Source organism: Scyliorhinus canicula, chromosome 23, assembly GCF_902713615.1.
Source record: "Scyliorhinus canicula chromosome 23, sScyCan1.1, whole genome shotgun sequence".
NCBI classification, from domain to species: Eukaryota; Metazoa; Chordata; class Chondrichthyes; order Carcharhiniformes; family Scyliorhinidae; genus Scyliorhinus; species Scyliorhinus canicula.
The window spans coordinates 26,092,425-26,104,434 of record NC_052168.1 but is presented as its reverse complement, the minus strand read 5'-3'; the positions used below and the strand labels follow the sequence as shown (position 1 = coordinate 26,104,434).

At 48.2% G+C, this 12,010-nt stretch overlaps 1 protein-coding gene across 1 annotated transcript in view; it reads right to left on the bottom strand.

The window, feature by feature from the left end:
• The window catches only part of ttc26 (tetratricopeptide repeat domain 26), a 78,264-nt gene that overhangs the window by 18,179 nt on the left and 48,075 nt on the right, over window positions 1–12,010 (bottom strand). Inside the window, exon 15 of the mRNA XM_038783621.1 lies at window positions 264–333. Coding sequence (XP_038639549.1) covers window positions 264–333 — 70 coding nt within the window. The remainder of the gene's footprint in view (window positions 1–263; window positions 334–12,010) is intronic.

The following is a 12,010-nucleotide window of genomic DNA, read 5'->3' as shown; positions in this document are numbered from 1 at the left end:
GAAATTGCTGGAAAGCATGGCTCTACTCAAACACTCATGGCGTTTCGGTGAAAGAGAAACAACACTGGAAATACTCAGCAGGTCAGGCAGCAACTGTGGAGATAAACAGGGTTGACATTTCAGGTCGATGACCTTGCATTGTTCATCAACTTTGTGCTTCTCTACTGATGCTGCCTGACCTGTTCAGAATTCCAGCACGTGTTTTCATTTCAGATTTCCATCATCTATAGTATTTTACTTTTGTGGAGCTTCCTTTAACTCACAGCAACGTGCCAGCCAGCTGAGGTAGATGTAGTCATTCTTCAGCTTCTCACTCTGAATCAGCTGGAAAACCTGAGGAGTAATTTAAAAAGGGACAACGCTTAGAAGGAGGGGATGATAAATTGGCTAACATACTGAGCAATGCACATCAGGAAGGTTTCAGCTTTAGGTGGTAGCCTTGGTCAGCCATGCAATGCAGGGTGATGAGTGTAAGAAATTGATGTACATATTGTATTATATGTGCCTGATGCAGTAATGGTTTTAAAATCCTGGCTTAAAAGACAGGCAGACACTGTGGCCGCAGAAGACAATTAACATGTTGTAGAGTCATAGAATTTACAGTGCAGAAAGAGGCCATTCGGCCCATCGAGTCTGCACCGGCCCACAGAAAGAGCACACCATTTACACATCCAACCTATCCCCGTAACCCAGTAACCCCACCTAACCTTGTTGTAAAAGATCATCATTCATTCCAACCACTTATCGGTTTACCTAAATAGGGCTAATAGAATTTTGTTTATTGAAAAAATGAAATGAAATGAAATGAAAATGAAATGAAAATCGCTTATTGTCACGAGTAGGCTTCAATGAAGTTACTGTGAAAAGCCCCTAGTCGCCACATTCCGGCGCCTGTCCGGGGAGGCTGGTACGGGAATCGAACCGTGCTGCTGGCCTGCTTGGTCTGCTTTAAAAGCCAGCGATTTAGCTGAGTGAGCTAAACCAGCCCCTAAACCTTATTGAAGGTTCCCCGGGATTTCGATAAATGAGGGATTGTGGTTAGACTTAGTAAGATGGTCATACCCCAATCAGTGAAATAGAGACGATGTAATTATGGGGAGGAGCCAGGGCTGAAGCAGTCACGTCTTGAGTTCAGTCAGTTTAGGTTTGGCTGGAACAGAACAGCACCTTCTGCACAAGGCTGTCAGGTTGAGCAGTGGTGTGGCATAGACAAGAATCTGCAGGCTGTTTCCTGACAGGATCTCTCCCTCTCTCCCTCCAAGCAGTCTTTGAAAGGAATTTTTGTTTTAAAATTTAGAGTATCCAATTCATTTTTTCCAATTAAGGGGCAATTTAGCATGGCCAATCCACCTAACCTGCACATCTTTAGGGTTGTGGGGGCGAAACCCACGCAGACACGGGGAGAATGTGCAAACTCCACACGGACAGTGACCCAGAGCCGGGATCAAACCTGGGACCTCAGTGCCGTGAGACAGCAGTGCTAACCACTGCGCCACTGTGCTGCCCATGAAAGGAATTCTTTACTCAGAGGCTGGTAGGTACTCAGTTGATTGCTAACTTTATTTAAAAGTGGGGTTTGACCTGTGATGGGTTTTACTTGATTGGAGATAAAGAAGAGAGCAGTTCGAAGTTAAAATGTTTCATTTTATTGTTAAGCATTGTTGAATTGGTAATTGTAAGCTATATTTGTTGTGATGTCAAAGTTAGTTTCATACTGCATTAATGATGTTTTAAAAAAAAAACATTTATTGAGGCATTTTTCGTTTTTCAATAACAACAAAATAAACAATGTACATGAGTCTATAAACATAGTGCAAAAGCCGTCTTCCTCCCTTACAGGTCCCACCTTTATGAACCCCCTACTCCAAGCTAAACTAACCCTCCCCCCCTTCTGCTGATGATTAATTTTCCACAAAGAAGTCGACGAACGGTTGCCACCACCGGGTGAACCCTAACATTGACCGCTCCGGTTTCCTCCCACAGTCCAAAGATGTGCGGGTTAGGTGGATTGGCCATGCTAAATTGCCCGTAGTGTCCTAAAAAAAGTAAGGTTAAGGGGGGGGTTGTTGGGTTACGGGTATAGGGTGGATACGTGTGCTTGAGTAAGGTGATCATGGCTCGGCACAACATTGAGGGCCGAAGGGCATGTTCTGTGCTGTACTGTTCCATAAGGCAAACTTGATTTTCTCCAAACAGAGAAAGCTAGCCATGTCCGATAGCCAGGTCTCCGACTTCGGGGGCTTTGAGTCCCTCCAAGCTAATAGTATCCGTCTCCGGGCTACCAGGGAAGCAAAGGCCAGAACGTCTGCCTCTTTCTCCTCCTGGATTCCCGGGTCTTCCGACACCCCGAAAAACACCACTCCAGACTCGGTGCCACCCTTGTTTCTAACACCGTGGACATGACATCTGCAAACCCCTGCCAGAATCCCCTGAGCTTTGGGCATGTCCAGTACATGTGGACATGGTTCGCTGGCCCCCCGCACACCTATCTTCGATCCCAAAGAACCTGCTCATCTAGGCCACTGTCATGTGAGCCCGGTCTACAACCTTTAACTGTATCAGGCTGAGCCTGGAGCATGTTGTGGAGATGTTTACTCAACGCATCCGCCCAGAGACCATCCTCTATCTCTCCTCTTACCACTTGCACGTCAGCTTCTCAGTCTGCATGTCCTCTGACCCCATGAGCTTGTTATAGATGTCAGAGACATTCCCTTCTCCCACCCACACTCTGGAAACTACCCTATCCTGTATCCCCCTTGGGTGAAGGAGCAGGAAGGTTGAGACCTGCCTACATAGGAAGTCCTGTACCTGCAGGTACCTAAATTCATTTCCCCTCGCCAATCCAAATTTCTCCTCCAGCTCCCTCAAGCTAGGAAAGCTCCCTTCTATAAACATATCCCCCATCCTCTCAATCCCTTCCCTCTGCCATCTCCGAAACCCCCCGTTCATCCTTCCCGGGGCAAACTGGTGATTATTACAAATCGGAGACCAGACCGATGCTCTCTCTGCTCCCACGTCTCATCCATTGTCCCCAAACTCTCAGGCCGCCGCCGCCACCACCACGGGGCTGGAGTACCGTGCCGGCGGGAACGGCAGAGGCGCCGTTATCAACGCCCCTAAGCTGGTGCCCTTACATGAAGCCACCTCCATACGCTACCATGCCGACCCTCCCCGCACCATCCACTTCCTAATCATGGCTATAATCACCGCCCAATAGTAGTTACTGAGGTTTGGATGCGCCAGCCGCCCTCTCCCCGGCTCCGCTCAAGCATCCCCTTTTTTACCAGCGGGGTCTTGCCCGCCCAAACAAAGCCAGTGATCACTTTGTTAACCCGTTTAAAAAAGGACCGCGGAATAAAGATGCGAAACACTGGAACACAAACAGGAATATAGTCATCTTCACCGTCTGGACCCTCCCAGCTAGTGACAACGGGAGCGCGTCCCACCTTCGGAAATCATCCTTCATTGGTCTAATCGGGCCAGATTAACCGTTCCCATTCCCACGCCACTTGGATGCCCAGATACCTAAAGCTTCCCGCGACCACTCTAAACGGCAGTTCCTCCAGTCGCCTCTCCTGTCCCCTTACCTCGATCGCAAACATCTCACTTTTCCTCATATTTAGTTTGTACCCCAAAAACGGCCAAATTCCCCCAGAATCCTCATAATTGCTTCCATCCCCTCTGCTGGGTCCAATACATACAGAAGCAGGTAGTCTGCGTAAAGTGAGACTCTGTGTTCCACTCCCTCCCGGACCAGCCTCTTGAAGCTCTCAATGCAATTGCCAAGGTTCTATAGCTAACGCGAACAACAATGGGGAGATGGGGCATCCCTGTCTCGTCCCCTGATGCAGCCTAAAATAGTCCAATGTTGTCCTACTTGTCCGTACGCTCGCCACAGGAGCCTGATACAGCAACCTGACCCAGTCAATAAAGCCCTGCCCAAATCCGAACAGTCCCAGTACCTCCCACAGATATTCCCATTCTGCTTGATCAAAAGCCTTCTCTGCGTCCATTGCGACCACTACCTCCACCTCCCTACCTACCTTCTGGGGGCATCATGATCCCATTTAACAACCTTCTTACATTGGCCACCAACTACCTTCCCTTAACAAACCCCGTCTAGTCCTCCCCAATCATGTCCATAACACAAGTCTTCAATCCTAGAGAACAACATTTTGGCCAGCAGTTTGGCGTCTACGTTCAATAGGGATATCGGCCTGTAGGACCCACACAGCTCCAGGTCCTTGTCCCGCTTCAGGATCAGTGAGATCGTGGCCTGTGACATTGCCGGGGAAGCACCCCTCTCTCCCTTGCCTCATTGAATGTCCTCATCAACAGCGGCCCCAATATCCCAGAAAACTTTTTATAGAACTCCACTGGGTACCCATACGGCCCCGGGGCTTTACCCGACTGCATGGCCTTCAGACCTTTCGCTATGTCCTCGATCCCGATCGGGGCCCCCAGCCCTTCTACCAGCCCCCCGTCCACCTTCGGGAAATTCAGCCCCCCGAGGAAGTGCCTCACCCCTCCGGCCCCGTTGGGGGTTCCGACCCGTTCAGCCTACTATAAGACTCCTTAAATGCCTTATTCACCCCCTGCTGAGTCTCCAACCAGATTCCCATCTCCATCATTTACTTTCCCTATCTCCCTGGCTGCCTCCCTCTTTCTAAGCTGCTGTGCAAGCATTCTGCTGGCCTTCTCTCCATGCTCATAAATCACCCCCCTCGCCTTTCTCAGCCGCTCCACCGCCCTTACTGTGGTTAACAAGCCAAACTCCACCCGTAGCCTCCGCCGTTCCCTTAAAAGCTCTGCCTCTGGGGTCTCTGCATATCTCCTGTCAACCTATAATATTTCCTTTACCAATCGGTCTGTCTACCTTCCCCCTGTAGGCCCGTATCGAGATCAGCTACCCCCAAACCACCGCCTTCAATGCCTCCCAGACCACCGCTGCCGAAATTTCCCCGTGTCATTGACCTCCCGGTAGTTCTGAATACATTTCCTCAACCGCCCGCACACCTCTTCGTCCAGTAAAAGTCCCACGTCTAACCTCCAGTGCGGGCGCTGGTTACTGTCTTTACTAACCTGTAGGTCAACCCAATGAGGGGCATGGTCTGAGATTGTGATCGCCGAGTACCCAGCGTCCACCACCCCCATCAGTAGGGTCCTGCCCAGAATAAAGAAATCAATCCGGGAGTACACAGGTTATGCGAATCCAGGTCCAGTATCTTCCCCAGCATCCTCTTTATAAACTCCACATCGTCCCAATTTGGCACATACACATTTACTAGTACCACTTGCACCCCCTCCAATTTCCCACTGACCATAATGTACCGGCCTCCCACATTCAAAACTATTCTTCCCGCCTCAAACACCACTCGCTTGTTGATCAGGATCGTGACCCGTCTCATCTTCGAGTCCAGTCCCGAGTGAAAAACCTGTCAGACCCAACCTTTCCTTAATCTAATCTGGTCAGCTACTCCAAGGTGCGTCTCCTGCAGCATTACCACGTCCGCCTTCAGTCCTCTCAAATGCGCGAACACGCGTGCCCTCTTGACCGGCCCATTGAGCCCTCTTACATTCCAGGTGATCAGCCTCGTTTGGGGGGGGGGGGGGGCTCATCGCCCCCACCCCCTTCAATAATGTTTGTTTTCAGAGTGGAGTCACTCTTGGAGTCACTCCTTTGCTCACGGCTTTATACATTTTGCAAACTTAGGGTTTCTGTCCGGCATCCTAGCAAATGTTGGGGTCTGATCATAACAGTGAGGGTGTGGCAGCATGTGGATTCACACTCAGACTCAAGTGTGCCTAAGGAGGTAACAGCGGATGTGCGAACAACTAAGATTATTCCATGTTTCCTTCTGGAAACGCACATGTGCGAACATGAGAGCTCAGCTGTGGTTTGCTTCAGGGTCGAAAGACCCAACGTTCATATTGAAGAACGGCCAGCCAAGAAAAATGTTGAAAGGAAGAATGACGTGTGCTGACCCAAAGCGAGAAGGTGAAGGAGAAGAGAAATATAATTTCTCCAGCTAAGTACCTACAGTCAAAGCAACCTCCTGTTACTTCAGTTTAGCACAATAACAAAATACAGCTGGGGAAGGCGATTGTGTAAATGTAAATCGCTTATTGTCACGAGTAGGCTTCAAATGAAGTTACTGTGAAAAGCCCCTAGTCGCCACATTCCGGCACCTGTTCGGGGAGGCTGTTACGAGGTTGTGTGAAGTAAATTTAAACACTTCAGTTAAACAAAGGGTTCAACATAAATCTAGAGTTCTCTGTAAGGAACCTGCAATGATTGGGGTCTAAAATATTCTATGAATTAGTTTAATAGCAGCAAGGGGCTGGGGGGGGGGTGGCAGGGTGGCGCAGTGGTTAGCACTGCTGCCTCACGGCGCTGAGGACCCGCGTCCGATCCCAGCACCAGGTCACTATCCATGTGGAGTTTGCACATTCTCTTTTTCAAAAATAAATTTAGAGTACCCAATTCATTTTTCCAATTCAGGGGCAATTTAGCGTGTTCAATCCACCTACCTTGCATATCTTTGGGTTGTGGGGGCGAAACCCACGCAAACACGGGAGAATGTGCATAACAATGGTGAGCAAAGGTCAAGCTTGGGGTTTAAAAGCTGGTAGACGGTTAGAAGCAGGGAAGAGAGCACTGTCAGAACTTTCACGCCTCAAGGGGGTGAAGCAAGTGTAAAGAAACAGAACTATGAATCAGGATTTCAACAGGGAAGAGGAGGAGCAGCAGCCTGGAGCATGATTTTGAACATGGCCGGACAAAAGGACAAGGAAGCCCTCAGGAGCGCTGGCAACGACACTGTGACAAAGGTACAGAAGTTGATGAGTAGAGGCAAGAGAAAGCGAACAGATAACCATTGTTTTTCCTGTACCTTGCCCAGGAATGTGCCTTGGGGATGGCCTTAAAAGAGCCGTCGGTGATATGAGAACCAGATTCAGGCCTTGATTGCAGGGAGTTTCTGCATGCTTAAACTTCACAGAATAATAGAATAGTTAGAGCACTGATTGTCTGAAGAGTGCAGCCAGGCTCTGTCACCAAGCTAATCCTCCAACTAATAAATAAGTTTAATGCTGGGAGCTGGCACTAATTCAGGTAACATTTGGCCAAATAGCCTAAATGTGCTGAACAGACAGTTAGTTTCCTACGATACTATGGAAACAAGCTCCAGCTTGTAATATTTGAGATGCACAGAAAGCTTAAATACCTCATTAATGAGATGCCAATCAGTAAAACAGAAACTCCCAAACATTTCAGAGAGCTGAAGAAGGAATTTGTAATAACGCTGATATAAAGGGTGTGGTTTGTCTATTCTCAGGACGGAATATTTTACAATTGTGTGCAAGAGTCCTTCACAGAAATTCTCTTGAACAAAAGCCGGTCATAAAAAATCCAGATGGGGTTGCGCAGTGGTTACCGCTGCTGCCTCACGGCGCTGAGGGCCCGGGTTCGATCCTGGCCCAGGGTCGCTGCCCGTGTGGAGTTTGCACATTCTCCCAGTGTCTGTGTGGGTTTCACCCCACCACCCAAAGATGTGCAGGATAGGTGGATTGGCCACGCTAAATTGCCCCTTAAAATGTGGGGGGAACAAAAATCCAGATTTATGTTTCTGCGTATGTATTAAGAGGACCACTACAATTGGTGTACATAATATGGAGAGGCTGGCGCTGGACTGGAGTGGACACTGTAAGAAGTTTCACAACAGAAGGTCAGGACTTCACCTGATGAAGGAGCAGTGCTCCGAAAGCTTCTGATTTCAAACAAATCTGTTGGACTTCTGTGCGGAGTCTGCACATCCTCCCCGTGTCTGCGTGGGTTTCCTCCGGGTGCTCCGGTTTCCTCCCACAGTCCAAAGATGTGCAGGTTAGGTGGATTGGACATGATAAATTGCCCTTAGTGTCCAAAATTGCCCGTAGTGTTGGTTGGGGTATCTGGGTTATGGGGATAGGGTGGAGGTGTTAACTTTGGGTAGGGTGCTCTTTCCAGGAGCCGGTGCAGACTCGATGGGCCGAATGGCCTCCTTCTGCACTGTAAATCCTATGAACCTAGTGTTCTGAGGTTTCTTTTTAAAAAAAATATAAATTTAGAGTACCCAATTTTTTTTTTCACAATTAAGGGGCAATTTAGCGTGGCCAATCCACGTTGTGGGGGTGAAACCCTCGCAGACACAGGGAGAATATGCAAACTTCACATGGACAGTGACCCAGGGCCGGGATTCGAACCCGGGTCCTCAGCGGCGTAGTCCCAGTGCTAACCACTGTGCCACGTGCTGCCCCATTGTGAGACTTGTAACAATTGGTGTAGATAGTGAAGATACTGCCAACAATGGCTTTAAGGGTTATGGAACCAAAGCAGGTAGATGGAGTTAGGTTGAGTTGAGATATAGATCAGCCATGATCTAATTGAATAGTGGGATGGATTCACGCTGCTGAATGGCCTCTTTCAATTAGGAAAATCCATCAGGCCGGCATAGTCACCGCCACCTTCCCAGTTCCTCAACTTCCATCCAATTCATCAACCCTTTCATCCACTCACTTTCAAAAAGGCAAAATAATATCTGTCGCCAATTCAGGAGGCTTTTGCCAAATATTTCTCTCCAACCCTGCATGTATGTGTAGATAAGCAGCAGGACCTTTCCAGCACTGGCCTTTTAACAGGACCAGGTGTGGTCTGCACTGCTGACTTGATCCCCCGGTCTGGTCTCGACTGGGCAGAATGTGGTCACTGACCTTTCTGACAATTCACAACTGCAATCAGCTCCTTTCCCACCACAGGATAATCTGGCCCAACACTGGACCAGTAACTGGCGAGCTGCCAACCGGCTTCCTTCAATTCAGAAGCTCTCTCTGTTATCACATGGCGTCAGCACAATGGAAATTGTTCAATCAGATGTTTGCACAGAGCTGTCCCGCATCCAAGATAGCATTTATTTTAAATGCAAATTGCCAGAAACGTGCATTAAATTTACACTAAAGCACACAGCAGCAGGAGATGCCAACTTAAGAGATACATTGGTCAGAGGGGCAAGGCGTAGCTCTATCAACGTGGAGATACTCTCATCAAGTCCTGTTCACCTGTACTCACTGATGTACATTCTTGTTAAGCAATGTCTTGATTTTCAAACTTTCAACCTTGTTTTCAAATCCTGCTCCCCCCCCCCATCCTCAAACGGCCTCATCTCTGTCTAACTCTGTAACCTCCTCCTGGCTTGAGACCCTCAGAGATACTATGCTTCTCTAATTTTGGCCTCCTGAAACTCCCTGCTATTAATTGCTCCGCCATTGGTGGCTGTGCTGACAGCTGCCGAGGCCCTAAACTCTGGAATTCCTTTCTTCATTTTCTCCATCTTTCTTCAAGTGACTCCTTAAAACCTACTTTCGGACCAAGCCTTTGGCCATCTGCCCTAGCAGTGTCAAAGTTTACTTTACAGCATTCTTGTGAAACACCTTGGGTCATTTTATTATGTTAAAGGTGCTATATAAATATATATTGTTGTTGTAAATTGAGATGGGTCTTAGACCAAGACTGTGGCCATGGTTTTAGAACATAGAAAAACTACAGCACAGTTGGCCCACGATGTTGTGCCGAACGTTTGTCCTAGATTAATGTGGTGGTATGATTAGCATAGCTGCCTGCCATTGGTGCAGAACACCGGTTTACCATTGGCCCTGGTCGAGAGGCTGAGTTAACCCCGCCCATAAATACCCAGTATTCCCGGCGGCCGTCCTTCTACTGTAATCGACCGCAGGGCTAACATCTAGCAGATTAAAGCCATACTTTTGTTCAGCAACTCGTCTCGCGTTCAATTGATGGTACATGAATCAAGAACAAATTAATCTACACCCCATCATTCTACCGTAATCCATGCACCTATCCAATAGCCGCTTGAAGATCCCTAATCTTTCCGACTCAACTACTTCCACAGGCAGTGCGTTCCATGCCCCCACTTCTTTCTGGGTAAAGAACCTACCTCTGACATCCTCCCTATATCTTCCACCATTCGCCTTAAATTTATGTTCCCTTTCAAAGGGAATGAAATATAAAAATTGGAAGTCTTGCTAAAACCGTACAAGGTACTAGTTGGATAGACCACACCTGCAATACTGTGAAACGTTTTGGTCCCCCTCTTTCAAAAAGATACTGGCATTGGAGGCAGTCCAAAGAAGGTTCACTCGGTTGATCCCTTTGGAAGTATTTTATTAGTCACCTGTCCTTATGTCCCCTTTTCTGGCTCAGTGTCTGACTTACGCTCCTATAAAGTGTCTTGGGTCGTTTGACCGTGTAATGGGGCTATAGAAATGCAAGTTGGCGCTGGGGTTAAGAACATTGTTGTGTTGGACAAGATGTAGAGGAACCAACACAATTCCGTATGAATGGGGTATCATTAAATCAATGTACCGATACAGTGATATTGCAGTAGGTTGATGTACTAGCCTGCTGATACGTTACTTTGGGGGGCCAGGGAGTGGATATGCGAATTTGAGCAGATCCCAAAATAATTTCTCTCGTGCACTGTCCCAGCTGGAGGTACCGATTAGTGAGCAGCAAAGTACAAAATTATAGCATGGAGACTGGCTAGAACGTAGTAATAACAGAAATAAAAACACATCACCCTCCACTCAGCAATTAGCCAAGCCACATATTACAAAGCTCCCTTTTTAAATACTGGGGTTACATTAGCTACCCTCCAATCTGCAGGAGCTGTTCCAGAGTCTATAGAATCTTGAAAGATGACCATTAATTCATCCACTATTTCTTCGATCCCGACCCCAGCTCACTGTCCGTGTGGAGTTTGCACCTTCTCCCCGTGTCTGCGTGGGTCTCACCCCCACAACCCAAAGATGTGCAGGATAGGTGGATTGACCACACCAAATTGCCCCTTAATTAGAAAAAAAATGAATTGGGCTGTTTAAATTTTTAAAAAAACAAAGTTCGACAGGCTTGGAGGGCCGAAGGGCCTGTTCCTGTGCTGTATTGCTCTTTGTATGTAAGGGATGGCCTTTCTGATCATTGCAATCTTTTTAAAGCTTCTTTTGTGCCTCCACTGAGTCTGCCAGTTCTGCTGAGTGATGTCAGGATGCTTGTGTTTTATTTGCATAGAGATTGATTAACAGTTGGAACGGGTGGTTGAAGTGAAGACCAACAAACAACTTCTACGAACTACACCAAGACCCGTGGGGCAGGACTCTGTGTTAAGCCAACAGAGAGCAGCTGCCTTGCCTTGAGAGAGAGCAATAGGGACCCCCCCTTTAGATCAGCCTTTAAGCCTCAGGAAGCCAGGCAACCAACAGTGAACCCTGCAGTGTAGTTTCTCAGGGTGCCGTGACTTACAGCAGAGTTGTACCCCTCTTGCTTCTTTTTTTTTGTTATAAATTTAGAGTACCCAATTAATTTTTTCCACTTAAGGGGCAATTTAGGGTGGCCAATCCACCGACCCGGCACATCACAGAATTTACACTGCAGAGGAAGCCATTTGGCCCATCGAGTCTGCACCTGCCCTTACAAAGTGCACCCTACTCAAGCCCACGTCTCTACCCTATCCCTGTAACCCAGTGACCCCATCTTAACCTTTTTGGACACCAAGGGCAATTTAACATCACCAATCCACCCAACCTGCACATCTTTGGACTGTGGGAGGAAACCGGAGCACCCGGAGGAAACCCACGCAGACACGGGGAGAACGTGCAGACTCTGCACAGACAGTGACCCAAGCCGGGAATTGAACCCGAGACCCTGGAGCTGTGAAGCAACTGTGCTAACGACTGTGCGACCGTGCTTTCACCTTTGGGTTGTGGGGGCGAAACCCGCGCAAACACGGGGAGAATGTGCAAACTCTACACGGACAGTGACCCAGAACTGGGATCGAACCTGGGATTCGGCGCGGTGAGGCAGCAATGCTAACCACTGCGCTGCCTTGGCGATAGAAGGAAGGGATTTATGGAGATGCCTCCTATTCCTGTCTAAGAATCATTGAGACCAGATGATGTGTAC